Genomic DNA, 22,705 nt, shown 5'->3' with positions numbered 1-22,705 from the left:
GAAGAAATACAACAAGCAAGAGCATTTAAAAAACAAAAAAGACAAGTAAAAATCAAATAATGCTAAAATAAAATAAATATTAATATTCCTCTACTGATCTGTTCTATAAATGTAATTTCTGTATGATTCCAATCATTTCAATCATTTTTATAATCAGAATCTCTGAATGATGTCATGTCCTGTTCAAACAGAGGAGACAGTGAGGTGAGACAGAGACCAGCTGTTCCTCACCTCAGACTGTGAATCCTCACTAACTGTTGAGTCTTTTTCTGTCTCATTGTTTGTCACCACTGTGATATCTGTAGACTCTTTTATTATATGTCCTTTCTTTACATAGAATAATGTATTTCACGTCTGTGTAGAACATGTTTAGTGTTGCTGATCTGACATTAAACCGCAGTGAAAAAGCACACAGAGGCGAACAGTACCTCTGCCTCACTGAAGGGGGCGAGCGAGAGCCCACGGGTCGGGTTCATGCTTGTTCTGTCGTTGCTCTTCTTCTACACTTCTCTTCTTCGTCTACACTTCTCTTCTTCTTCTTCTTCTTCTTATATTTTCTTTGACCGCAAGAATGTAAGATTCTATATCCAAGCTTAAAAATGTCTCAAAAAGCAGTGAAATATGAACAAATCAACATCAATTCAACGTCGAACAGGTAAAGTAACCTTTTATGTGTTTGTTGTTCTCTTTGTACATCCGGGGTTGTTACGCAGATTATCACGGTTTTTGCGGGTGGTGCTCGCGAGCGCTCCGCTTCTGAAACGCTCGCGGTGAAATCAAATATGTACTTTACCTATGTGTGTGTAAAGAATGCTGATATGAAATATGAAAAGCAACCAGTAGTCAATGTGGACGCTGCCAATTGAATGGTGATTTAAGCTTCTCTATTGGGTTCATATATTTATAAATCTGACTCATGTAGAGTCAGCGCCTCACCAGACACGAACCTCACCACACGTCACTAGCCTACATTCACATTTAACTTAAAAAAAACAACCGTTATTGATATAATCTGGGGTTTCACCCTCTATACTGCTTGAGAGACATTTCTGTGTTTTAGACCAGCTCTGTCTCCCCCTAGTGGACACCGGTATACTTCAGAATCAGAATCAGAACCGTTTATTTGCCAAAGAATGTTGCACATACAAGGAATTTGACATGGTGGATAGTGCATAACATGGGTGGTACAGGGGCCCCTGCTGAGCTGGGGGAGGGGGGGCTGGTGGTCTGGGGCTGGTAGATGGAGCCATGGGGTCAGGACTGTCCCATTGTCTTTCAAAGCGACAGTAGAACTTGTTCCGCTCGTCTGCCAGGCGTAGGTCATTCCTGGAGTGGAGGGGGAGTCCCGAAAACATCCCAGTCTTAAAGCACGCTTTGTACCTATTATTCTCTTCAGCTTTTATACTCATCAAACCATTCAGTTAGCTCTTCAACCATCTGCGTTATTCATGTTTCTACACACACGCACACACAAACATCGTCTCCCTTAGCCCCTCCCTTTTTATTTAGTGGCCGACTGTACGAGGGCGAGGCAGCGTCAAGGGGTGGCCAGAGTAGGACCGGAAATTGGACGAATTTGCATTAAAAATAAAAGCCTAAAATATTTCGCAATATTGGTCGTGTGTAGAATCCGTTGAAGCTACTTTGAATGTTTCACAAGTTAACTCCCTGGCAGTTTTGTGTATTTCATGTTTGTTTCATAATTGTAGGTGTGTGTGTGTGTGTGTGTGTGTGTGTGTGTGTGTGTGTGTGTGTGTGTTCCACCTGTGGGAGGCTGAGGATGAAAAAGAGCTTTGTTGTTTATATTTATTTTTTTAATGTACTCCTTTGTCTGTTGATGTGAAGACTTCCTTGAAATTGAGATGGTCGATATCAAGTTTATCGTCACAGCAAATCTCAGGACAGTGTTGATACACTCTATGTCCTTGTGTGGAACATTTCTTGGAATAATGTGTATATACACATATAAACATAGCGTGGAATGTACAAGCCAAGCGCTGACACTGGCCAGAGCCCTGTAAAAGCCAAGTGACTAAACCAATTGTTTTTCTTTTGCCCATCCCAAAAGTAAACTTGCATGGAAGCGCGGCTTTTAGTGTTTGTGACCCTTTCCTGACTTTTTAATCTGTAAAGCCAAATGAGTGTATTTCCAAATTATTTATTATATTTATTCATCTCTTTTAAGATGCAATACAACTGTGATACTTGTGTTAATTACGTAAGACAAAGTCCATGCTCTGTTGTTGAATATTTTCCCATTACCTGTGTATTAAATTTATTGTATTCTATTTATTTTGCATTCCTCAGAGTTCACTGAAGGGATATCTCATGTTATGTAATCTCATACTATGACAGTGCAATATATTATTCACTTTGGCTCAATCAGACCAATCAAAAAGCCGAGTACGTGTTCGACGGTGCTTTTAATTTGAAGGTCGTAACCGGAACTTCCGCGGTCTTTCTGCGTGACTTGACTCTGAGGAGAAAGTATATCAAATCTCTCACTCAACTTGCCCAATTCACTTTGTGGCGGCAGCAGTTTGAAGAAGAAAACTGAGCAGATCTAGGGATTTAACTCACGACGAAAATACGACGGTAAAAAAGGCGCGTTGTTTAGTTTGATAACCCAATCTGTTGCATTATGGACCCCACTAAGTCTGGGACCGCTCCTCCACCGGAATGGGCCGGTGAGAAGTCCACTATGGGCCATGTGCCCCCTCCACCCTACCAGGACTGCCCGAACCCGGGATACCCTCAGCCCGGCCAAGGATACCCTCAACCCGGCCAAGGATACCCTCAGCCCGGCCAGGGATACCCGCCACAGCAGCAGGTAAGAAGCCCGACACCGGGGATAAAACACAAATACAAAAGGTGAACATTTGTATCGCGGATAATGGGACAGTCCTCCTCCCCCCATTACCCTGCTGAAGATGATAGCAAACACATGACGACACATGTTAATGTTGGTATTTTCTAAAGATTTCTCTTCATGTGTATTAATGATGTAAAATAGAAAAAAAAACATTTTGATTTGGAAAAGTAAGTCACACAATGGTCGTCTGTAATATGACTGTAGACTAATAACATTAGTTAGTTCTCACTTTTAAACTGGTATTTAAGTCATATATAAAAATATTGTTATAATTTCAAAATATTAAATACAAATATTAGAAAAGAAAATACTATTCTCCATATTTTTTTAATGATATATAGAATTTGTAGACATTGGGCGCTATGTAATATGTTGAACATCATAAAAACAATGAATAAAGTGCATTTAACAAACAGAACTGAGCATACACCCTTCAACTGACGAGAACAAGTCACGCTAGAAATCAGTGTGGAGACGATGGCGATCTTCATAAGCAATATTCCACGATAAAAAGACGTGTGACTCAAGTTAATGATGGACAGGATAGTCATTTAACTACATTGGTGGTAACAACTGGGTCGTGACAGCTGGGCAGATGTGTGACATCATGTCCTGTGGTGTAAAAGACGGAGTGGTGGCATAAAGGCCCTCTGAGGTGTGCTGCTGTTGTTTCCTGTCAATGAATTCACTTTGTTAAATGATTCCTTACAGACGTCGATCGTATCAAGATAATACACAAATATCCACGTTGAATTCATATGAAGTCTCCTTTCTTTTTTCCCCTGATTGTAAAGAACTCAGCAGTAATTGCTGATGGTAAACTGAAGAGCACTAAAAGCACCAAACACATCTGTTCAAGACACCTTTGTGTCTTTATGGTCAAAATAGACAACTGCTTCTACTGCTAAGCTTATTATTTTATCGAGTTTAACTTCTTTGTCCAATCCAGCTCCAGTTCAGACTTGGATTTTATTAGATCTCCTGCTGTGATTCACCTGTAGTTCAGCTGTAGTTTCGTTTCTTGTTAAACCTCCTGTTTACCGTAAATCAATCACTACCCCCACCCACACACACACACACACACACACACACACACACACACATGTGTTTTCATTGTCCCTGAGCGTGAGATTGACTTGTATTTCTGGGGTGTGGCCTGCAGGGCTATGGACTTCCTCCACAGTATGGAGGTGCTGGGCAGCAGTACCCAGGACAAGCCACCGTCACAGTCCAGCCCACGGTGTACGTGACCCGAGGCCCGCTGGCCAACCCCGTCAACGACTACTTGTGCTACTCCATCTTCACCCTGCTGTGCTGCTGCCTGCCACTTGGAATTGCTGCCCTCATCTACTCCATCTCAGTGAGTTTGAGTCACATGTATTTCTATTGTTCGTGTATAACACAAAGCAAAATGTCCCCCAAACCCAAGAATCCCTTTTTAAGTAAGATATACAAAGAAAAACAGATGGCGGCACACATTGCTGTGTTGTTTTACATTTTTAATGAAAATATCATGAATATATTCTATTAGCATTTAGAAGTAAAACAGAAACATGTCTGAATACACCGAAAAAAAGGAGTAGAAAAGTACTCCTAATAAAGGAGTACAGAGGTAGAAACCCGTCTAATAATTCCAGTATTGCTGATGTCTTTGTGTCTCGAGGTGAAGTGGATTATAAAGAAAAGTAACCTCCACTCAGCTGAAGAACAGCTGGGTGAGCTTTCTGCGTTCTCCACCACAGCGTGCATTACAGCTACAGACCAGAGGACGAGGAGACGATCTAACATCTTGTGCTGAATATGTAAATAATTTATAGAGGACACGGCCGAACGCATTTGTCTGTGGGCGGATGAGCGTGTGTGAGCCAAGTTTGAGGAAGTGGATGAGATTTACTGGAAGGGGTGGAGGTCTGTGAGGAAGAAAGCAGAGGACTAGGGAAGATGTGTCAACACTGAAATGGAGAAGACATTGTGTGGTCCTGAATGTTGTGTTATTAGGTGAGAGGTAGGTTAGGAATATCATTTATGATATATAATTAATGTGTGCGTTACTTTAAAGGTCTTCTTGTAGAGCGAAGTAACTCAAGAGTTAGTGGGTGTCTCGCTGAAAACTCCTTCAGGAGGAACGGTTGACTGATTGTTGCCATGTGGTCGGCGTTTAGTCCTCAGAGGGGAAACATTCTTGTCTTAACTTCCTACACAAATCTGTAAACAAATGAAAAGCCATTTATTCGACCCTGAAACATTTAAGTCAATTTAGCGAGAGCCTTGCTCGCACATGGAAAGTGGAGTTTCTTTGAAGCTTTGAACGAAGCTTTGGGATGTCTTTTATTGTGGAAAATGTCTCGTGGGGATCGGCTTGTTTCCGTGCAATGCGCGGCGCGAGGAATGTTTAGTTATTAACGAGAGCAGTGAAGTATGCGGATATATCACACACTGCAAAAAAAAAGTAATTTACAGTATGTGTATTCATTGTGTGTGTGTGTGTGTGTGTGTGTGTGTGTGTGTGTCTTTTATAGCAGCAGCAGTTGTCTGACTTTATTTTAAGACTTACTCCACATGTAGTGTTCTCTATTCACCTTGATGTTTGAATGTCCCACATGTTGCTGCTATCTGCTGTCCTCTGATCCTTAGTAACAGACTTTGTTGTTTCCGTTCTATCAGAGCTCAGTCCTCTGCTGCTCTTCAGTGAACAACCTCTGGTTAATATGTACGCAGAGCAAAGGTGATGTCTTTGTTATTTATTGATCGACACGCACACCATGACTGATATAAAGTCGTCTGAGCCCGATTACATAAGCAGTGTTTACATGTCGGCAGGCCTGGACTGGGACAAAAATTCGGCCCTGGACTTTTTGGTCCAGACTGGCCCACCACAATCCGCGCGCAGATACTGTGCCAACTCGGTCCGTTGATGTACTGTACATATAATCACACAAGCCCTTAATAACACTACTATACTGAATAATATCCCTTGATATTCTGGAGCATTGAATAAAATAAATGACCTGATTTGTAATTATAAAAATTGTGAAAAAGCAGATCTGCATGCTCAAACCACACCACCATAAAATAGTGGTTAATTATTAGTATTAGTATATCATTTTCCAACACTTTAGAACTAGATTTACACCACACGCTATCTATTATGTCAAGTAAAGTTCATAGACAACGTTTTCTGAACATTTAGTGAATGAGTGTTTATCCACAACATGTTAGCTAGCACACACACCTGCTATCACCACCACCAATCTCCTCCTCCCCCTCCTGTACCACCATGGCAGCGGGAGCCTCACTTTCACTGTCCGACGACACCTCCTGAGAGGGACCCGCCGCGCCCGGCGCAGCCAAAGCCCCGGAGCCGGAGGCTACGCCACCGCCGCCGGCCCCCGCAGCAGCAAACATGTTTATTCGATTTCTGCTCTTAGCAGCATCAGTTGCGAGAGCTTTTTTTTTTCTTTTCCCTCAGTTTTTCTGCACCGCCTTTTCGTTTTTTCTCCATTTTTGCTTCTCTCTCACAGATTGCTAATGATGTGTCATTAGCTCATCATTAAAGGTGATTGGACGAGGGGGGGTCTGGAAAATGCGTGGGCGGGACTACTGGGCCTATCATAGGGCCACTGGGCCTCTTATGTGTCTTTACATACAAAAAAAAAAAAAAAAAAGGTCAGCCACTGCCGGCCCATTACTGACCGGCCCACCGGGAAAAGTCCCGGTACTCCCTATGGCCAATCCACCCCTGCATGTCGGAGAGTCTGTTCGCTGCGAGCAAATTACACTTGAGATAAAGTCATAATCTGGTTATTATGAGGCTATATATATGTATGACTACTCACCTTATGAGTCTCACTACTGGAAAGAGGCGGATGATTTAGTTACAGCAGTATGTGTTCAGGGTCGATTCGTTCTGGTTAATGATTCTGAGAAGAAGAGATTTTGTCAATTGGGTCATGAGAGTTAAAATGTTTAGACAATATTTACATTTGGGACTTTTTTTGTAGAAATTCTATTTTTCTTAAAATGAGATATTGAAACATGTATTAGCAGTCAGTACTGAAACATTGTTGTTGTTTTTTTTACATATTTTGGGGAATTTAGGTGAACTGAACCTTTTTAAAAGACAAGTTCAAGCATCGTCCTTAAAGGGTTAAAAACAGAACTTGCTCACACCGCAGACACCGTGCTTTCCCAGTCTTCATAGTGTCTCAACCTGTGCTCCCATCCTGCTGAGCACATGCTTTTAGATTTAGCAATATCAGAAGTTCTAACATATTTCACAAGCATTGTTCACGCCTTCCCGTCAAACGAAAATACAACAGTTTCTTTGATATATCGCAAACGTATCCTCCATTACTTCAGATCTTACAACACTCCAAATGTGTGAAATGATAAAGACCGTTGTGAGGGTCCACTTGACCGCAGCGTCTACTCCATGAAGGTGAAATAAAAACAGAACCGAGTCAGATCGACACTCTGACAAAACTCTGACTTCTAAACAGCCTGTTGACGTCTCTCTCCAGAATAGAGAGAGTCAACACTGGGGGGGGGGCACTGGGATAGGTGTTACAGAGGCATGAGCCCCTGCTGAGTTTGGGGGAGGGGGACCTGGTTGATGGAGCCATGAGGGACGGGGTCAGGACCGTCCCATTGTCTTTCAAAGCGACAGTAGAAGTCGTTCAGCTTGTCTGCCAGGCGTAGGGCATTCATGGAGGGGGGGGGGCTTAAGGTCTGTAGTTGGTGAAGCCTGGTAGTGTAGTTCTCTGACCTTTTTAGTTGTGACGTCATAACGATCCATTACAGAATTTGCACAATGCTTCATTCATTTTGCTTATTCTAAAAATATTTGGCCACACAGCTTAAATGTAAGCTGCCATTGGATTGAAGTCGATCCACAAATGTTGCCGTTAGAACAGCAGTTCAAGGTGGGGCTTAAGTAGTTAACTACAACAGTTGTGTGGGGGCATTAATGATGTTTGGAGAGGGCGTCTTTGTCTTCAGTGTGTGGACACACGGCTGCTCAAAGACACAAGTGCCAATAATCCCGGGTTCCCACCGGCATTCCTCTGTGAGAAAGGTTTATTCCTGATCCCGTGTAATACAGGGATCTCAACAAGCAACCTTCAACCATGCAGGGATAGCAGTAGTCAGCAGTAGTTGAACGGTTAACAGTCATTTGTTGATCCTCAGTGCAGCATCATTCACTGTGTGTTCCTGCAGTATATAGACTCGGACTACTGTTGACTCCTGTCCAGTTGCTGTAGCTCTCTGTGAGTCCCCCCCCCCCCCTTCTGTCTCAGTAAAGCCTGCATACTGAGCCCACGCCCACTCACATAGACCAAGCAAAGACACAAGAAGCGACACACTGCAGGGGCAGAGACACCAACGTGCTGCAACCTGAATGTCAAAGGTTCCCTTTGGAACCGCTCTCACCTTGTGGTTACGACGACAATGACTAACAGACAGGAAGGAAGATTGCTTTATTTTTCCGTTTCACCAAATTTCTTCTGGGTTTTGTTGTTGCTCAGGAAAATGGTGTTTCACAAAGTGATGTGTACAGTGATGTATCACAATAGTGTGAAGTCCAACTCTTCTGAAATGCCCTGCGCTGTAAATAGCATCATAAACGGCACGAATGGCGGCTACCGCGTGGTCACAGAGACCCAATCAGCGCGGCAGGACTGGGACTTTCCCTGGAGTAAACAGTGTCTGGAGCTCTTTGTGCCCACGTTGTTCTCTTATGTGGCTCCATAATAAGGGAACAGGATGAAGAGGAAGGCCTAGAGAAAAAGCAGAAGAAAGATACAGGCAGAAGAAAAGCGTCTGAAAGAAAGAGATCGGGGAGCAGAGAAGACAGAGACAAAGACGGACAGTCATGTGTTTAGCTGAAAGGCCAAACAGAAAAGGAGGCAGAGACGGAAACAAGATGGGAAATAACAGAAAAGGACAAGGGGGGCGTGGTGGGGAGATGTGGAGCTGGCTGCTGGATTCTGTCTCACTTAGCGTTATCTCTCAGGCATTTCAACCTCGACGGTAAAGAGGGAAGAGCTACCTCTCAAACCGACCTGTCTGGAAACTGACCTAATGTCCATTTGAAGTGTTTCTGCTGAGAAAAGCAATCCTTGCACCATTGTGTGTCGGCTCTCTCTTTGTGGGACTTTGGTAATGAAGAGAAATGACTTTCTGCTGGACTCAGGGTGAGACTTGAGAGTTGAAGTTCTCAACACAGCAGCTACTGGCGAGTCCGGACAACGGTGGCTTTTGTCAGGATCCAACCCTCAGCGCTCTGTGCGTCTCGCTCCAAGCCGCTTCTGTGACGGCGTCCCATCAAACGCTCCTTTGTTTCCCAAAGCATGAGCTTTTCCTCACAGCTCGGCACTTATCGACGGCGGACGAACATCCAGACAGTAACTAGCGGGGGTCCTTAACGGTGTGACGCCATGATCTGCACTTCCTGTCCTTCTGCAGAAACACAGAGCTGCAATAACACAGTGAAAGCCTCATGTTGACATTTGTTATTACACGTTACAGATACAAGAATTCACATGCAAAACAACTTTTCTGATTTAAACACGTATTTAAAATATATTCCAACTCTCCAAATGATGAAATAGCTCTACACCAGGCAGAAGAAGATAAGAAACAACATTAGTGTTGCACTGTAGCTGTATTTCGGGGGATAGTTTCACCATGAGGTAATATCCGCTTGCCCCTCTTAACACCGCTACACTATTCAACTCCCTGTTTCCGGAGATATCGCATGCAGCCATTTCCCATCAGAATGAGTCCAAATATAACTCTTAGGAATGCATCCCTTTTCTAGAGAGCATTGCTCGCTGCGGCGCTGCCCGCTTTAGGGATTACTGTCCCACTGGAGGCAGCTATGTGTGAAACCGCCGGGCTGCGGAGAACAACGCAAAGTCAAACACCTGTTGTCTGCCAGTCAAGATGGCCGTGAGGTCATGGAGGACTCGGCAGAGTGGCGTGCTGTAAGTGATCTAAGTGATCTCTGGCAGGCCTCCCCGAAGCAGGCTCCGGCTCTTGAGGCTACGCCTGTTTAGCCTCCATAAGCAACAGCAGAACACGTGAGCTCTGGTTCCCTAAAAAGTAGCTGCAGAACACAGAGCCCGAATCAGATGAAGGCTCAGGGCTGAGTCAGGCTGGAATGAAGGCTGGGGACGGGGGACGGGGGACGGGGGACGGAGGTTTTCTATCAGCGAATGGTCGAAGTGACGCGAAGACGGACGCACTGAAAGATTCGCCCCGGTGAATGAACAAAGCTCGACTGCTCCGACTGTTGTGACTTTCGTTTTCTTTGTCGTGAGAAAGCCCTTGCAGGATTTTCATTGACTTCTGCTCTCTGTGATTTTCTCACAAATATCAGCCCCCTTGCTCTCCCCATACCCATCCTTCACCACAATGACTCAGGCTGCTCTCATGCTCAGCAAACCACAGACAGACAGACAGACAGACAGGCAGGCAGACAGGCCCACTCACAGAGACAGAGCACTCAGGATATTACTGCTGGCAGGCAGCCGAACCAGCAGAGGCAGGAAGAGGCATCAAACACAATTAAAGCACCACTCTGTATAAAACAATATAGTGATCCAAAGAGGCATTCAAGCTGCTGTTCGTGAAATAATCAATAATAATGAGTCAACGGCTTTTCTTACTGAATCTTCTTAACAATAACCCTTGTAGTGATGTGACAGTGCTGATACAGACTTCTATCTAATCTAATGTTGTTGAAACAGAAAGACAAATATAAGACAAATATATATATATATATATATATATATATATATATATATATATATATATATATATATACCAAAAGCAGCAGAGGCACGGTTTTTGCAACAGGATACACAGCTGTGGCTGAGAGTGAGCCAGACAGCTGCTGGTTATCATAACCAGCTTTACAAGAGCAGACAGGGCCTTCTCATGCAATCTACAAAACACACACACACACACACACACACACACACACACACACACACACACACACACACACATTCCTGCAGCACTCTATTGTGTATATGACTGGATTTGTCCTGAAACCCAGCAAAAGAGTTATCATTTTTGCACTTCTGGCTCCCTCGTCTCAACCTTTTCTTCTAGAACATGTCAGTAAATACCTCCGTGGTGAATTTGAAGCTCTCAGGCGTCTGAATGAGACTGTAAAATCTTCATCACAGCCTCATGTGACCGCGGTGAAGTTCGTTTACGACCTAACGTCAGCTTTTAATTTCTGCCAATTGCATTCACGCCTCGGACATCCTGAACGTGTTGTTCGTTTGTGAAGATCATCTTACTGATCAGAACCTGCAGATATCGTACGCTTGTGTTCGCCACAGAGCTAATTTTCTGCAGTGATCCAAATTCCAATGGAAAAATCCCACTGGCTTTATGTCAAGGGGAATAGTGCAATGCTGCTTTCGGGGGCTGGCGTCCAAAAAGACGTCATTCCTGCAGCGGCGCGGTAATGAGAGCTGGAGTTCTCTGGCTCCACTCCTGATAACGGCACAGAGCTCACTAACCTCACAACAGGCCTCTCGCTTCATGATCCAACCTATCAGCACATGTTCTGATACAACCCGACGCCAGTAAAGCCACCATTTCCTTTTGTAAGAAATCAATCTTCTTATGTCCTTTTATGGGGTTTTTTGTCCCAATATTGAGGTTTTTACACATGTCTGTTTATCTGAAAACATCTGTATTCAGTTCTTCTTTCTCTCCTTCATCTACACACTAAACGGTGCTTGAATAAGTGGAAATAAATGAGGGATTAAAGCTTTACCTACTCTACCAAAATCTCCTCAGCAAGAAGTTGTTTGTAAATCTGACAGATCACAGTTGACACGGAGGAGAATGTAACCAGTAGTGATTACTTTCACTTCTGCTCAGCGGTTGACAAATAGCAGAACTGCGTGTTTCTCATACACAGATTGTTTCAGTTCGTCAGACCTCGATCACACGGTCGGAGACGACGTTTAACACTTCAACATTACGGTGTTTCTCTTTGTGCCAACACGTTGTTACAGTTCATTATACTAGACTAACACTCCCAGCGGAAGGTTTGCTGCGCCCGGCTAAAGGTCGACTATAAAACCGAAACGATCCGGATGTTGTTTTGCCCACACTCTCATCTCATGTCTCTTGAAGCGGCTGAAACACAGCCAGCTGCTTCCCTCAGGAGTCGGTAGGGACTCAAAACTGAGCTCAAAGAGAGTGAATTTCATTTAATTTAATTTATTTGCCATGTTTTGTTCTTTAAACTCACTCTTACCGATTTTCAAACTGTGTCTCAGGCCCGTGAAGCCAACCACGCCGGGGACCAGATGTCGGCGGAGCGGAGCAGCCGGACGGCCCGGACGCTGAACCACGTGGCGCTGGGACTCGGCATCGGCTTCCTGATCCTCTCCATCGTTTACGTTGCCGTCGTGGCGAGTGCCATCCACTAAATCTGTCTCGTCGTCTTTCCCGTATTTCTAGTAATTAGACCACATGAGGAACATTACTGGTCATCAGGAAGAATTGTGAGTTGAAAATGTGGAACCCTGAAGTCCCCAGATTGTCTGAAAGTTACTGATCTATACAGAAGATGACCATGTAATCCATTACTCTCCAACACCGTAGAGAGTAACCAGTACAACCTTCCAAAGATTCATATTTCTTCAACATATGTTGTGTCTGTGATTTGCTTTACTATGTTATCACACGTCAAAAATCAACAAAAATATATTTTTCCAACTTTGATGCCTTATAAATTCACCCTTAAGTCAGTGTTGCTCCAGCACATGTGAAGTATTATCCAACGTGTTTTATAATCCGTGTTTGAACAGGTCTTGATTATCCACACACCGTTTGTAGCGTGTCGGGAAAATATATCTTGAGCTGAGTTTTGTTCAGTTTTGCGATTTGAAAGATTGAGATTGTACGACGGCGGATATCTCGCTGCCCTTTCAGCGGAATTGTCGGCTGTAAATATTCACTCATAACCTCCCGCCTTCTTAAAAGTATGCAAACATAGATTAACATACTACTAACCAAAGGATACTTCAAAACCACTCTCAGAAGTGGAGACCTGGCTTTGAATTTGATGTTGAGCCTCGTTATTCAGCTCAACAGGAATGCACAGCTTCACGTAAAATCTGCAGAAATTTAGCAACAGCGGCGCTAATATTACATTACATTACAGTCTGTATGTTCTTTTATTAACCTAAGCTGAAAAAGTAAAATTTACTGTATACCAGATGTCTTTTTAAATAAAGTGATTATATTGAGAGGGGGAAAGAAACTCTGTGCCGTCTACTTTGTTTACATGATTTATATCTGACCAGTACCAGCATCTTCTGCTAGCCCGAAGCTACAAGTACCCTTTGTAGTTTAAAGTGCAGACATTAGAACTGCGGCAGAATGGTTTTCAGTGTCAACACAGAATGGTTTTCCTATATTGTGTAAGATGTGCAAGAGAAAGAAGTGGCATGACATCCTGGTGGAGAGAAGGTCTGGAGAAACGTCGGTGAGTCATGAGTTAATGAAAGCGGTCCGGAGACTGTTTCGGTAAATGATGCTCCTCGGTTTCCTGCTCTCGCAGCCCCTCCCTCGTTGTTTCCTTGGACACAACTTGATGCCCTTCAAGGATTAGAAGGAGGAGCTCTGGCGTAATTACTTTACATTCACAGCGCTCTCCTCCTCCGTCCTGCTGGCCTGATCAGCTGCAGCGTTTCCTCCTCACTCTCTCTGCAGCCATACATCTCCATGGTCACCGGGCTCACAGCCCCGGTTATTAATGCAACACAGCTGGCTCTGTTTATGTTTCTCCATCCTGAATTTACTACTTGTATAACACCCGACATCTGGCTAGGCTCAATACACTCTCAGGTTTATCTCATTGTCTTATTAGTCACACTAACCAGGGTGAGACCTTTTCGTTTGGCACCAGATGTGAGCGGCCGGCCTGTTGACTATTCAAACATGTTTCATTTACTCCTAATGCAGCTGGATCAGCGTGTTGTGACAACTTGTGCACGTGGTTTTTCTATTTTTAAGGGAACTTTATTCTAGGATTCCTTACAATAAGTCTTTTGTATTTTTGCACTCTGCATATTTTTTCAAAGCCCATGTAAGGACAAGCGCTGCAAATAAATGGATCTTGATTCTTCTTCCTTCCCCCGCTCAGTGCTTTAGAGAAAGTGCAGTGGTCTGTGGTGAATGATTCTCTGCAGGCTTAGATCATCTCCCCCTCATGGAAGCCATTAACAACGGCCAATATCTGTCATTTAGCTTTAAACGAGGCAGCGCAGGCTGGCTTAGCACGCAGGAGGTCCTGGTTCTGATGACGTCAACCGCTTGTCAAAGAGGAGCCAGGCTGCTGCGGAGGAACACCTGTGATACATTTACAGCCGTCGAAATCGACCAGAATCCACGTTCCGTAGGGAAATAGGCCGCCGACGTGCGTCGAGCAGCTTGCAGCTTTCTTACAGTATAACCGCTGTGATCAACAGTCTTGTGGTCGCTTCGAGTTTTTGAGAAGGACCACGAGTAGCAGCGTGATAATACTGAACATTCACACAGTGCCTCGTGGAAATGTCTGGTACAACGGGCTGTTGTTTGCATGGTGCATGTAGAAAGACGAAGAATGGGAGTATTTTAATAAGCTACCGTTGCAAAACACATCACTGTTTGCAAGCTGCAAACTCCATTGTCTGCGCCCACTTTCGCTGCCGTCAACCTCAGCGCCTCATTGCAGTGACTTTCATTATTTGTGCTCTTTACTCTTACTTTCAGTGGTGGTGTGCTGACGGTTTACTGGTATGAGATCATGGTTTGATAAGATCACACCACGCTGATCATGTTTTAGAAAGTATTCATACAGGTACAGGTGCTAGGAGCTGATTCAACACAAAGGTAAACCCACTTTAGTTTTTTCTTTCTTTACTCAGGACAATCCTTTCATTTGGGCTCATAGGGAGGGTGCCAACATCCTCCATCCCTTTCAGCGCCGCCCTTTCTGGGTTTGGCTTTTACAGCTGGTCAGGAAATGAAACGGTATCAGGTAACTTCACTGTTTGTTCAGTGACTGTTGACTTCCTCCTGCAGAATTTTCAGTAAGCTCACCACTCGCCATGTTACTTCAATGTTAAACAGCAATATTGAGGCGGTAAGATAGCGAACAGGCGTTACAAGGGAGCAGCCGTAGAGAACACGGGCTGTTCACGATCAACCCTGTGATGCTGCTGCAGCGCTTCTGGCTCAGTGCGCCGTCTGCTGCCTCTCACTGGCCATCAACAAGCATTGGACACAATAAACATCTTCAGCTCGTAGTTTATCCTCAGGAACACAGAGCAAGAGATGAGGCCCAGAATGCAACGGTAAATGAAATACTAGACAGACAGAAAAAAAAGGGACAGAAAGTCAGATTGATAACTGGAATAAATCAACCAAGGATGATAAAATAAAACAAAATGTACAGATGATTCTGATAATCTTCACTTACGGGAAGGTAGAAATAGTTTTAGCCTGCGAAGGCAATTAGTTGTCCATTAGGGTAAAATTGTGTTTCATTGGATGAATTGTAAACAGGAATAGGAGGCAGCAGATTGTCTTCTAAAAAAAACTAGAAAAAGAACACAAGGTCAACAGAAATTGAGGGCTTGTCAAATCTTTGGTTAGTACTAAAAACTGTTTTTGTTTAAATCCACCACAGAAAAAAAAACCTGCACACTATTCACAAGCAAATTACAAACACACTCTTCTGTCTGCTTGTTTTGCACGTCAGCCTGGTAAAATACAAACTCTTCTAAATTGTACTTGCAGGAGGAAAATGGAGTCTTGTTAGATAAGAGGCCAATAGTGACAACCATTCAATATTGTCCTTTAAAGTGAGCCTGCAGGATAAGGTGAGGATCGGCTGCCACACTGGCCAAAGACAAGTTCATTGGGCTCATCCGCCCTTAGCGACTGACCCACGTCAGGCGCAAAACAAGATTATAATCTCTGGAATCGATTTGTGTGAAGGTCTCAACCAGGGTCCTGACAGCGTGCTTTATCCGGACAAGCAAGTCAATACAACTAGAAAAGTACAAGACTGAATGGGTGTCTCACCGTGGTTATGTAAGCGTGGGCTTGGTTAAAGGGCTCCGTTACTGTGAAGCATTACGATATGCAGGCGTCTGTGTTGTGACCTCTCCCTGCCCATCTTTCAAAGACGAGCCGAAAGCTCTTGTTTCTACGCGGTCTACGCTTTATTGAACATGTGCAAATAAGTACAAATGGAAAATGAAGTCAAACTTTTTTTTAAAAACAGGGAAATAAACGAAGTCTCCCTTTCAGCGATTGAGTACAGTACAATTTGTGCAATAAGTGACAGCACCTCCTTGTGTACATCCTCGGGGAGCTTCAGTTAGTCGATTGTTAATGGAAAGCGCTCTCATCTCGAGTGCTCTTGAAGCACTTAGAGCTGCCACCAATGCTGGCGAACAAGTCATTTACATCACCGACCCTCACTGGACCTTATCTCGTGTTTTTCAGAGGAAGCGACGGCAACACCAAATGTATAAAGAAGCTGCTTAATTCGGTTAACCTTGGGAGTTATGAATTACAGATAACTTAAGGTCAATTAAGTGCATCAGCTGATTATGTACTGCACATGAAGTAGATGCGTTCATGGTTTGGACCACACGCAATGAAGCATCACAGACTGAAGGACATACCGAGCGAGGACAGACTACCTCACACTCAACAAGTACATGACGTATAACTCGTTATGTTTATTATACATTTAAGCAATATTTACATACTTAAAACGTCCCTCTGCGGCTTGCCGTACGTGTGCAATCATTTCCACCATCTCTTCACTTTAGAAAGCGAACGGAGAGAAGTTATAATTGAAGAATGCGACACGAGAGTATGGGGGTCATCGCAGAAAACCAAACTGAAGTGGTGCAACACTCGATGAATAGTTTTTGCCTCACAATACAAACAAGAAGCATGTTGAAAATCATCTTAAATCAAGGCCAAAACACACAGAGGAAGGTGAGACAAAGGCATGGAGCTTAAAGACAAGACAGATTTGTATTTAGCCATCATAAATGGATACATGTGCAACAGTAAGCATAGCTTGTCCCAGATATCATCATCATCATCATCATCTTCATAAATAGCATATAAATGAGTGAATCGCTTGTAAGGGGTGAGAGGAAAGGAGATCTTCTTAGTAGGAGCGGATGGCTGGAGGGACGGGGGCGCAGTCCTGCTCGTCCAAAGAGTGGTCGATAACGGGCCGGTACTCCAGGGTCACCTGTGACGAGACAAACACCACGCGTCAACCACATGTGACTGACTACTCAGGCCTTAACGGTTACTACGGCAGCCTGAATCCCTGCTGTAAGTGTTACAACACGCGCACGCGCACACACACACACACACACACACACACACACACACACACACACACACACACACACACACACACACACACACACACACACACACACACACACACACGGAGTGGGGTCGTACCTTTCCAGTCTTAGGGTCGACGTAGGACATAGTGTGTTTCCTCCAGTGCTGCTCGTAGGGCACCTTCTCCTGACCCTGCAGGGGCCTTGCGTAGTCGTACTCGTCGATACGGTCCTGGAACATATTAAAAGAAAAACAATGTTATTTACCCAAGTTATCCACAAACACATAACACCCAGAGAATAACGGAAAGAAAAGGAGAACACCGGAGCTGTCGGACAGAATGTCGAAGCGGAGGAAGAATCACCGCAAAAACTAAACAGTGGATAAAGAAACGCATATACTGTACACGGAGTACAAAGTACGGTCCAACTGACCTTGAAGTCCTCTCTGGCGTGGGCTCCGCGGCTCTCCTTCCTCTGCTCAGCAGAGTGGATGGTCTGGACGGCGTTCAGCATCAGATTCTGGAGCTCCAAACTTTCCACCAGGTCTGTGTTCCACACAATGCCTGAGAGAGAGAGAGAGAGAGAGAGAGAGAGAGAGAGAGAGAGAGAGAGTTATTTTCCCTGTAGACGTAAAGCCGTGATGATACTACGGCACCTCTTAGAGGCCATGTAATCCATTACTCTCCAACACCGTAGAGAGTAACCAGTACAACCTTCCAAAGATTCATATTTCTTCAACATATGTTGTGTCTGTGATTTGCTTTACTATGTTATCACACGACAAAAATCAACAAAAATATGTAACAGGCAGAAGGGAACTGTAAACAGCATTACCTCTGTCAAAGGTCTTGATGTCATCCATGGTCTGGTAAATGGCGTCCATCTTGTCGCATCCCTCCTTCAGAACGGTGCCGGTACGGAACACTGCAGCATGGGCCTGCATGGTCTGTGAGGGAAGGCAGGAGGAGACGGATGATTCGGGTTTGTCTACAGAAGTGTCTGCAGGGCTCAGCGAAGGAAACGCAGCAGGAGAACACGGCGGCTAACGTACAGCGACGTCATTGTTTGCTCGCGTGTTTTGTGTGTACCTTCTGCATGTTGAGCCTGATCTCGGAGGTTCTCAGGGTTCCGTTGGAAAACCTCATCTTGTCCAGGTTGGCCACAGACTCCTCTCCTGCACTGGGCATCAGAGGGGACAGCTTCTCTCCTGAAGAGGAAACACCAGAGTGAGCAGGTAATGTGTACGACTGATGTGTATCTATTTTGATTGATATAGACATTGTAGTGTCAAATATCAACAACAAAAAACAAATCAAAGCAGAACCAAAGAGACTCTTCATTCTAGTTCATTCATTCTAGGGGTCCTCACCAGGTTTGTGCTCCTCGGCGATGGTGAGGGCGCAGGCTCTGCCGAACACCACCAGGTCAAGCAGAGAGTTAGCGCCCAGCCGGTTGGCGCCGTGGACACTGGCACACGCCGCCTCGCCGCAGGCATACAGTCCAGGAACTACCTTGTCCTTTCCGTCGGTATGAGTAATCGCCTGTTAGGGGGGGGAAGAAAAACAAAAAGGCGTGTCACTTTGTCGTACATTAAAAAGAGACGTGTGTGGATCTACGCGACCGTGCGCACTCTACCGACCTGCCCCTTGTAGTTGGTGGGTATTCCGCCCATGTTGTAGTGGACGGTGGGCAGGACAGGGATGGGTTCTTTAGTGACGTCGACTCCGGCAAAGATCATGGCCGTCTCTGAGATACCAGGCAGCCTTGTGGCCAGCTGCTGGGGAGGCAGGTGGTGAAGCTGCAGGTGCACATGGTCCTTATCTGGACCAACACCCCTGAGGGAACAAAAGACAGACAGGAATAAAGATATGAGGTAAGTGTGTGCATGGATTATCACATTTTTTTTTGCATGCACAGTTACATCTCACACACACACGCGTATATATTTGGTTCTTACCGGCCCTCTCTGATCTCAATGGTCATGGAGCGGGACACCACGTCTCTGGAGGCCAGGTCTTTGGCATTGGGTGCGTAGCGCTCCATGAAGCGCTCTCCCTCACTGTTGATCAGGATCCCTCCCTCACCACGGCAGCCCTCTGTGATCAGACAACCAGCTCCGTAGATCCCTGTGGAGGTTCACGTGTTAAAAAAAGGGACTCGCAGTTTGATGAAATAAGGAACGCAGTTCGGTTATTGTTTGTGAAGATGAATATTGCAGAATATTATTGTTCTACAACAAAAACCATTGTGATATCATGATTCTGGCTCTCGTTCAGTGTTGCGTACTCACATTAAAGTCTCAGTTTTAGGGGCTGACTAATGAGAACGTCGTAGTCGTTCTGACGGTTTACTCCAGTCTCCACAGTCAAAGGCTTTTATGGATCCCTTCGATATATATTTAAATTGTATAAAGAACGGTGCGCTGCAAAGTCGGTGCATCGCATGTTAAAAAAGGCGAGAAGACTCTGCAGTGGCTCAGCCTTTGGAGACCTCCTACAGGCCACATCACTGGGCGACTGAGGAGTGTCGGGTGTCAAACGTCCAGCGGGAACAAAAATAAAGATGACCCCTCGTCTTTACGCAACAGCAAGCTGTTTCTGGAGCTCAATGTAAACAGGGAGGCCTGAACCGACTCATGGATCAGCCCAGAATTAGATTAATTAAATGCATTCTATCAACGAACGGACTTTGAACGTTCATTGATAGAATACATTTACTAGTTGTCGTTGCTGTAAATGATACAGACGTGTCCTTTAAGCATGTATGTAGCTGCTGGTATGCAGCCTTTCAAAATAAGACTCTGCTGCCTTCACGCGTCAGTAGGACCATTTTTACGACTTGGGTTTAATAAGTTAATAAGTGATTTTTTATCTTTACCAGTGGGATGGAACTGTACAAACTCCAAATCCTGGCAGGGCAGGCCAGCTCTGGTCACCATTGCGTTCCCATCTCCTGTGCTAGTGTGGGCGGAGGTGCAGCTGAAATAGGTTCTTCCATAACCCCTGGAAGGAAAGATACAACTCATTCATAAGCTTTCATACACTTTTGTGCTTCGTCTCATATTGACGCTCAAACTACGGCAGTTCATTGAAGCAAGGCTTATTAAAGAAGACAGAGTGTGTGTACTTGTTTTGTTTTTTTAACGGTACACCTACCCAGTAGCGATGACGGTATTCTGGGCTCTGAAGCGGTGAATAGATCCGTCCTCCATGCAGAGAGCAATCACTCCTTTACACTCTCCATTTTCCATCAGCAGGTCCAGGGCAAAGTACTCCACGAAGTAACTGGTGTCGTAACGAAGCGACTGAACAGAAGACAGGCGGTTAAAGGGTGACCCACGGTGCTTCATGTGTGAGCGGAGTGGAAGACATGATGGATGAAGGTGTGTGGACTTACCCGTCCATAAAGTGTATGCAGCAGGGAGTGTCCTGTCCTGTCCGCTACACAGCAGCAGCGGTGGGCCTGGCCTCCTTTTCCATACTTGAGACTCTGACCCCCAAAAGCCCTCTGGTAGATCTTCCCATCCTCGGTGCGGCTGAACGGCATGCCAAAGTTCTCCAGCTGGGAAAAGAGCAGCGTGTTGGTGAGAGTTGCTGTGGTGTCATATGTTTATGTGGAAAGAGCCTTTGTGATGGTGTGACGCCAGAATGAAAATGAGTTCATTAAAAAAAAACAAAAAAAAACAGCTCCTACGAACTGTAACGGTCCATGTGTTTGTTCCTGTCATGCATCGCCCAGTGACTTGTGTGTATCGTTACACCCCTAACACACACACACACACACACTTGTGTTTGTGTGAGACCGTACCTCCACCACGGCTGCAGGTGCCTGCTCCGTCATGTAGTGAATAGCGTCTTGGTCTCCCAGCCAATCAGATCCCTTCACTGTGTCGTAGAAATGCCACCTCCAGTCATCCTCCTCCATGTTCCCCAGAGCTGCATTGATCCCGCCCTGTCAATCAGGTTCATATTCAACACTTTAATACGGTTGATTATAAAGCTTTGGATTTGCATAATACATCTGTATTGTGAGCCTGATGGACTTCTGCAGAAACATACAACGAACACATAAAATGGGCTATTATTACCTGTGCAGCGACAGTGTGAGACCTGGTGGGGAAGAGCTTGGTGACGCATGCGGTGTTGAAGCCAGCCTCGGACAGGCCGAAAGCTGCCCTGAGGCCTGCTCCTCCAGCTCCGACCACCACAGCATCAAACTCATGATCCACAACCGGGTACTGAGTAGAGATCTGAAAACCACGGAAGAGAGAAGTTACTAAAAAACATCCGAGAGCAAAGTAAATACAGACAGACAAAACACAATACCGTACCCTATCATGCATCCACACGAGCGACCCTGTTAAGTGTTAACCTCACATAAAAAGAGCAAACATAACTCACATTATCGGATACTTTGGCACTTGTCTTCTTGCCATAGATAGAGAAGTGAAAGTTTCTGGATCCCTGAACAGCAGCAGCAGCAGCAGCAGCAGGGACCTGACACAAAAGATAACAACTGATATTAATGGAGAAACCGAAAAAAGAGCAGCGCAGAACTATCGCCACGCGCATCATCCTAATGGCTGCTTGCCTACAGAAAACACACTCATAATTGATAAGCATATTACTGCTGTTTATTCCCATATTAAAGAAAGCTTTCAATGTTGTAACACGTGTATAACAGTCTATGCTATAGCAGTACTCTCCGCGGTCATTTAGCACCTAAATCTAGCGCACTTTGTAATTGATGGCCGCTTTTACTCAACAGCGGTCTGATCATTGACTCAATTATTTGAGTCTACGGTTGCCTTTGAAGAGATTTGCATTGCATCCTTTGACTAACGGCTAGCTAACGCACAGCGGCTACCACCACCACAAGGGCAACTGAAGGGACTTGTGTAACTATGCTGGAACACCACAAAGTACAGTATGTGGACCGTTTTTTTTTCTGAAAAACATCACGTTCCATGTATGGAGAGGAACAAATAGAGATGGCACAGCTACATGTGACAATTAGGTGAACGTCGCATGATCGCTTTTCTCCGCGGTGTCACATTGAAACATCCTAAGCTACATAACATAGGTTACGCAAGTCGGAATCTGTGGGTTACGAAAGCTGTGCAGCTAAATTCCCCCTTTCAGCGTAAAAAAAAGAAGACAATCAACACACATAACCAGACCACATATAGATATATGAAATATTTAGCGTCCAACCAGTAATACTCACCGCTTTTGTTTTAGATAGCGCCCTCTTGGAGAGGAGTCGGGAGGCAACACCTACACTCGCCATGTTGTCAGTTGAAGGAGCGATTCTGAGCTACGGTGGAGGACGAGATTTTCCGTAGCAATGGGTCAAACCACTCTGCGAGAACGGGGGATAGCAACCCATGTCACACCGAATGGGTATTCCTTAAAACCCGTATTAA

At 44.8% G+C, this 22,705-nt stretch overlaps 2 protein-coding genes across 2 annotated transcripts; one reads left to right on the top strand and one right to left on the bottom strand.

Annotated features, from left to right (window-relative positions):
- Window positions 1-2,507: 2,507 nt before the first annotated feature.
- Window positions 2,508-13,169, top strand: si:dkey-33i11.9 (synapse differentiation-inducing gene protein 1-like). The gene is made up of 3 exons (XM_068735305.1): window positions 2,508-2,830; window positions 4,035-4,232; window positions 12,181-13,169. The coding sequence occupies exons 1-3, from the start codon at window positions 2,642-2,644 to the stop codon at window positions 12,331-12,333; spliced, it is 540 nt and encodes a 179-aa protein (XP_068591406.1). The 5' UTR covers window positions 2,508-2,641; the 3' UTR covers window positions 12,334-13,169.
- Window positions 13,170-16,624: 3,455 nt separating this feature from the next.
- On the bottom strand, window positions 16,625-22,604 carry sdha (succinate dehydrogenase complex, subunit A, flavoprotein (Fp)). Its single transcript, XM_068735149.1, has 15 exons — window positions 22,507-22,604; window positions 21,681-21,776; window positions 21,368-21,529; window positions 21,088-21,231; window positions 20,677-20,841; window positions 20,436-20,584; window positions 20,158-20,282; window positions 19,238-19,406; window positions 18,920-19,115; window positions 18,650-18,821; window positions 18,369-18,487; window positions 18,115-18,226; window positions 17,713-17,843; window positions 17,396-17,509; window positions 16,625-17,174 (listed from the first exon to the last, which is right to left on the bottom strand). Exons 1-15 carry the CDS (start codon window positions 22,567-22,569, stop codon window positions 17,088-17,090), a joined length of 2,004 nt encoding a protein of 667 aa, XP_068591250.1. The 5' UTR covers window positions 22,570-22,604; the 3' UTR covers window positions 16,625-17,087.
- Between the last annotated feature and the right edge of the window lie 101 nt (window positions 22,605-22,705).

The sequence above is a fragment of the Cebidichthys violaceus genome, unplaced genomic scaffold (assembly GCF_023349555.1).
Source record: "Cebidichthys violaceus isolate CVI_PGR_0920_01 unplaced genomic scaffold, fCebVio1.0.p SCAF_7, whole genome shotgun sequence".
Classification (NCBI taxonomy): domain Eukaryota; kingdom Metazoa; phylum Chordata; class Actinopteri; order Perciformes; family Stichaeidae; genus Cebidichthys; species Cebidichthys violaceus.
This window is presented reverse-complemented; position numbering and strand designations above follow the sequence as displayed.

Coding starts and splice junctions, on each gene's coding strand:
- si:dkey-33i11.9 (XM_068735305.1), top strand. CDS start 2,642: ATGGACCCCACTAAGTCTGGGACCGCTCCTCCACCGGAATGGGCCGGT. Junction 2,831..4,034: donor GATACCCGCCACAGCAGCAG/GTAAGAAGCCCG, acceptor TGTGGCCTGCAG/GGCTATGGACTTCCTCCACA. Junction 4,233..12,180: donor CCCTCATCTACTCCATCTCA/GTGAGTTTGAGT, acceptor ACTGTGTCTCAG/GCCCGTGAAGCCAACCACGC.
- sdha (XM_068735149.1), bottom strand. CDS start 22,569: ATGGCGAGTGTAGGTGTTGCCTCCCGACTCCTCTCCAAGAGGGCGCTA. Junction 21,777..22,506: donor CGCTATCTAAAACAAAAGCG/GTGAGTATTACT, acceptor CTTTTGTGTCAG/GTCCCTGCTGCTGCTGCTGC. Junction 21,530..21,680: donor GTGCCAAAGTATCCGATAAT/GTGAGTTATGTT, acceptor CGTGGTTTTCAG/ATCTCTACTCAGTACCCGGT.